General features: G+C 42.2%; 1 protein-coding gene across 2 annotated transcripts in view; it reads left to right on the forward strand.

Annotated features, from left to right (window-relative positions):
* The window catches only part of TDRD3 (tudor domain containing 3), a 160,369-nt gene extending 156,998 nt beyond the window's left edge, over positions 1-3,371 (forward strand). For both annotated transcript variants that reach the window (XM_028105088.2, XM_028105098.2), the window contains one exon: positions 3,112-3,371. In XM_028105088.2, coding sequence (XP_027960889.1) covers positions 3,112-3,142 — 31 coding nt within the window. In that variant the 3' untranslated portion in view covers positions 3,143-3,371. The remainder of the gene's footprint in view (positions 1-3,111) is intronic.
* The last annotated feature ends 2,629 nt before the right edge of the window (positions 3,372-6,000 follow it).

Raw genomic sequence — 6,000 nt, forward strand, 5'->3', positions numbered from 1 at the left:
TACACTTAAAGCACTTTTAAGGTGAATGAAAACTGAGAATTCCCTCATAGCTTCCTGAGGGCGTCTAAATTGGTTAAACCAAGGTTTTAAAATAAGGCCGAAGGTTCTCAACTCCCTGATTGCTCTATGTTGCCTGACAGCGGTTGCAGGATTAGGACTTTTCAGCGGTATCCCGAGGCTGCAGAATAGAAGGTGGGTAGGGCTTGGCAGCCTGGAAGTAGAGAGGAGGTTGTGAGGGTGAGTAAGGCTGCAGCCAGAAGGCTGGAACTCCCATCCTCTCGGCCTGTCTTTGGTTTCTTTCATATGTTTTCTAGATTAGGCTTCCACAGAAAATGTCCTCTGAAAAAGAACATACTGCTTAAAGTAAAGCAGAAACCATAGCTCCATGGTAATTATAGCTCATCGATACCAAATACTATGATGCACGCTGCTCCCAATCAACTGAAACGTCACAATGTTAGTGGTTTTCTGTGTTCCCTAAGTTAAAACGCCCATTTTTCCCAGGTGCTTGCTTTGGATTGTCCTGTTGATGCGGGAAATGTATAACAGAGATTTTGGATTCCTGACGTTGATAAGAAAATTAATTTTGCTGCATGGGGGAGGAAGGGGGGACAGTCTCATGATGGTATCACTAAAAAAACCTCTCACTACAAAATTTACTCTGAAAAATAAATAAGCAAAACACATGTGCTCTTGGTTGAGAAAAATTAATTTTTTATTTTAATTCAAACATGAAAGATTATGAAGTAGAATTATCTTTTTGATATACTACCTTTAATGGGAGGTTCACCAACACCAAGAATTATACCTTGTGTTCTTGTCACACAAACAATATGTTATTTTCTTCTTGAGAGAAAAGATATTTTTGTTTCCTCATTCCTGGTTTCCATTAACTTAAGCGTTTAAAAAGAAGATATACATTGTAGCCCGCCATTTGACTTCCAGCAAATATAAGTATGAATTCTAATATATGCTGAAATTTTTCTCAGGTTTTGTTATCTAAAATTATTCAGGATAGTAAGAAACACTTAAGGCACTTTCTATTCTCACTTAAAAACCATAATTTCATAGTCATACTTTTTTTTATAATGTTTTGGGTACTTTGCTAGGTGATGAATAACACATAGTACCAGTTTATTAAATAAGTATATTTTGATAAGGTTTCTGATGTGTAGTTTACACATTCTTTGATTGTCCTAAAAAGTTTTCTTTGTAAGCCCTCTATCCCACCACCACCACTTCACATGCACATATATACTTCACCCAAGGTGGAGAGGGATTTGGATTCTACTTGGTCTTGGTACTAAGCACAACATCAGACACTAGAAAAGCAGGAGATGCCTGGGAGTCCAGGCTAGGTGAGAGAAGGAGGTGTCAGGGAGCAATGTGGGGAAATAGGCCCAAATCTGGGACAAAGTGGTGGCAAGTCAGATCTGAGCCCTGAGGGGAAAGAGGGCCCAAACTCCAAACTTCTAGTTCCTGCACTTGTCATAATCATCCCAGGTAATTCAGAAATATGAGTAGGTATGGATAGAGGAATTGTACATAGTTCTTTAATCCGTAAAGCTGGCCAAAACTACATGCACCAGAAGAGGTTTCTGACATGACTGGAGTCCTGGGAACTAGATAGCAATGAGTAGAGGCAGGCCTCAGGAATAAATTTGGAGCTTCATTTTCATGGTGGGGTAGAGTCCTCCGAAGACATTCTAAAGGCCGAGGAACGCTTAAAGAGGGGAGAAGCAGAGTTCACAGCAAGCGGCTTTCAGTGACAACAGTAGAGTATGTGAACCCAACAGTAGATGTTAAACATATGTGTTGGTGGTGACAAGAGTGTGGCTTTAGCTGCACTGGTGGCAATGAACTTCGGAGTGAGGGTAATAGGATCAAAATTAAGCTTAGGCAGTACTGCTGTTGGCTATGGGATCACAGCACCGGGAGTCAACAAAGCTAAGAAGCTGTCACAGTAGTCAGTCAGGAGTGCTTAGAGTGTCCCGTCCTGTGGTGAAAAGACAGAGATGACCTGTGTGGGGACACTCTGGAGCTCCCGAGGGCCACCAAAGTTAAGACTTCGTGCCAGAAGCAGTTTATTAAATGTTGAGTCGCTTTGAGTATTCACTTCCAGTTTCTTACTTGTTTGATGAAAGAACGGTCCTCACAGTTTCACAGATCAACCAGAAACCTTGAAACCAAGAGCTAAGCATCGACTACTGCATAAATGTCATGACTTTATTTTCTAAAGTCCAGGTTTTAACACCATTTTTCAGCTGGTAAAAAAAAAAAAAAAGATACATTTTTAAATGTCTTTTTTTTTAACAATGTGGCCCAGCGTCCCTCTGTAAAACTTTGAAATCAAGGTGAGGGAAATGCTTGCTGTAAAGACAGCTGTCACAGAACCCGCTGATGCCAGCAGGACAGGTGTCCTGTGAGGGTAACAGCGCCCGAAGCTCTTCATCTTCCACACAGGACACTGTGCACTTCCGAAGGCGAACAGAGCTGTTGGTGTGCAGCCGGGGGCGCTCTGCCATCCCTGCCCGAGTGCTCTTTCACGCACGCGGCTGGCATGCGACTCTGGCACATGGGCTTCTCTCCCCGCTCCTCTCAGCCGTTCTGTGGTCACCACCCAAAGTGCTTCAACTAGAGCGGTGCCAGTAGGGGTTGGGAGCAGGCAGGAGCAGGTGACAGACTCACATAAATTACCCGTGTGGACAGAGCCAATCCAGAGGCGTTCAAAGGGGAAATGGAGGTGGGTAGGATGGGGGTTGAAGTGGCCCATTGGCAGACTGCATCTTTTCCAGGTCATCCTCTGTGAAATATCGTTTAGTTAATCCAAGTTCCTGAAATCGACATGCCAGCAATAATAGGGCTCACAATGACAGAGATGTACTCTAATAATTTTGAGGAGAAAAATTATTTTGATTTTGCTTTTTGTTTATATACTGATTTATAGAAATTATGTTTATAAATTAGCAGTGTGCAATTTAGTCTACTTGAGATCTATTAATATTTATACAAGCACTTCACATTTACATAGGTCTCAGCAGAAGTATATCTTGAGTACAGAAAAGTCAATTTGAGGATCCAATCTCACTTTCCTCCTCTCTTTTTAAATAGAGCCTTTGTGAAGAAAGGAGCCATTGACTGAAACATCCTGGTCAAGCCCTGTTGATAGACCTCCTACTTTCCCTTCAGAATAAGGTGCAGCCGTGATGAATATTGTTATTGAAGAATGGAAAAGCAGATTTTAGAGGGGAAACAATCCAGCTCATACAAAGAATGGGAAAAAATACTAAGTTAACTAGAGCAAGTACCTTTTACAAGTGAATGAGAATTTTTTTCTTCTGCCATCAATAAAACCAATGCGCTGTTATATACATTGTTTTACTGTATGTTTTATTTGCTGAATAGTATCTTTCTTGTTCGTCTGGTATTAATCCCATAGTATAGAGTGAAATAGCAATCACAGGATACTGAAATCCTCCCCACCACCATAATTACAGAATAAACTGACTGACACAGCTTGCCACATTTCCTGCAAAGCAACCTGCAACTGGATAGCAGTTCTTGGTAAGGTAATAGGTACTAAATATGATAGCAAAAAGTGTTTAAAGTTTGAATATATTGTTTTTAGCACTTGGCTAGCTTTTTCAAGTGTAATTCAATTCAAAACCAAGCATTCCCTTCCTTTTAAAATTTGCAATGGCTCTTTCAAGATGTATCTGGTTGCTGATAATGGAAAACCCCACTCAAACCGGCTTAAACACTAAAGGGAATTTACTGGCTGACTGAACTACCAGAAGCTCAATAAGTTTCAGCTGATTTAATTCAGTGACACAGAGTTGTCACACAAGACCCTGATTCGTTGCATCTTTCATTTCTGCTTTCTCTGGCATCGGCTGCATTCTACAGCAGACTGCCCCATGGGATCATGAGATGGCTTCAACTCCCAGAGCTATTGAGTCCAAGGATGGGCTTGGGGTCACTTCCAGAAGGGCACTCAGAAGAGAAAAGAAGCCTTTCTCCTGAGGCTGCATTTACTCATACTGCGCTACTTTCCTGCCTGTGAACCAGTGACTTCAGCAAGGGTCTGTGGATTAGTTTAGGACTGACCCAAGTGCCCCAACATTAAAAGTGGGGGTGGAAGCATGTTTTGAGACAGAAGATATGTGTCCACAAGCCAAGGTTCTTGCCAAAGGAGAGGGAGACCAGAACATCCATTACAGAGAAGGAATATGTCTGAACTACAAACTTTATGTAATATGACAAAGACAGTCTTCCCATAGTCTCAGTTTGTGAAGCCAGAAGAGAACAGTTAAAAAGAAAGAATAAGAGGGAAAGGAGACGGGGGAAGGAAGGAAGGGAGGGAGGGCGGGCAGGAGGAAGGGAGGGAGGGAGAAAATAAAATCCTCTGGCCAAAGTAATTGACAGAATGTCATACTTGGCTTTGAAGGAGAGGGCTTTAGGCCCTCGCTCAGGGCCTATGAATTCTACATTTTCTTTATTAACCCGCAGTTGATCATTTCTACAGCATTGTAATAAGTGACAGGATACAGGTGAAAATGGCATGGGTAGCAGTGTTGAGTTTTTTGTTTTTTGTTCTTTACCATTACTGTGCATCATAATCAACTAAGAAGGGGATGGCTTGGGCATGGTATTTTTTCAGAAGATCTCCAAGTAAGCTAAAGTGTATCCTGGATTGAGAACCGGAGGAAGACCCGTGGTAGTTTTAATGAATTTGACAGCTGTTAAGTCAGTGGGGGAAGAGGCAGAAGAGCTTCAACGGAGGTACTGGTTCTGCACACTTTCTCGTTTAACAGATGGAAACGGTCATACCTAGTAATACCCAGTGTTACCTCAGTGGCTGGCACTAGTGTTGGCTAGTGGTTTTCTGAAAACTCAACAGTCCCTAAGAACAGTTCTGAATGATAATATGAGCTATATCTGATTTGACATGAAGGTATCAAGAGAAATGTAAGTTGGACAGCAAGTGGGCCCACCTGTCTGTCCTTCTGACTGCTGGTGGCTGCTGGAGCACTGAGCGGAAGGAGTCCACTGCTGACAGACTCCTGGGCTAACTGGGCTAACTCTGCCATAAGCTGAGCCGCACTGTGACTTTCTGTTATTGAAGTCCAGCTGCGGGCCCGGATGTGAGGATGGGGTGTGTAATCATAAAAGAATCATTACTCTTTGCAGGGTTTCCCTAGGTGTCAGCACGGGGTTAAGCACTTTCCATTCATTACCTTTTGGAATGTTCACCGCAGCTCTGTGAGGTATGCATTTCTATCTCCATTCTGCGGCTCTGGTAGCTCCGTTGGAGAGGTCTGCGCTGCGGCACACAAAGTACAAGCGTGAGAAGCAGGATGCCAAGCAGGCAGTTGACAAGTACCCCCCAAGGAGTTCGGTTAGAAGCCTGCACTGGGGGAGTGCCTTTTCTCTTCCCTTTCCCCCTCTCACTGTCTGTTTCGGTTTGCACTATGGATATATTTCTGTCCTGTGAATTAGTCCTTTCAGTTTGCTTTACAACTTGATATTGCAGTAAAGGATGAGGTTCAGCTTTGGCTTTTCCTCCGGTTCTCTCCCCCACTCACCCTCCCTCTCCTTTCTTCCTCTTGTGGCAAGCCTGCCTTTGCCTTTGCCTTTCCATATCCATATTCTTAGCTCAAATTCTTTTTCCTCCTTTCAAAGAAAAAATGGTTTTATTACAGTTCAAAAATTAATGTTTATGTACTTGTTCAGTAACTATTTCCTGAGTACTGACAGTGTCCTGGGCACCGTGATGTAAAGAAGACCAACACGATCTCCAGTCTCATAGCGCTCACGGTTTAGCTCCCCTTATCAGTTTGCTATCTGCATATTATCCTTTTTCACATACCTTTTCTTTATGATAAACTTCATCTCTTAAATGTTCTTCATTGACTTTTATTTTGGCTAAACTTCTAAAAATTATCCATTTATAGTTTTAATATTTTACCTTCTGTTTGCTATCATTTTTTTAATGTTTTT

The sequence above is a fragment of the Eumetopias jubatus genome, unplaced genomic scaffold, assembly GCF_037043125.1.
Source record: "Eumetopias jubatus isolate StellerSeaLion01/CBP00866 unplaced genomic scaffold, mEumJub1_p1.0 scaffold_3, whole genome shotgun sequence".
NCBI lineage: Eukaryota > Metazoa > Chordata > Mammalia > Carnivora > Otariidae > Eumetopias > Eumetopias jubatus.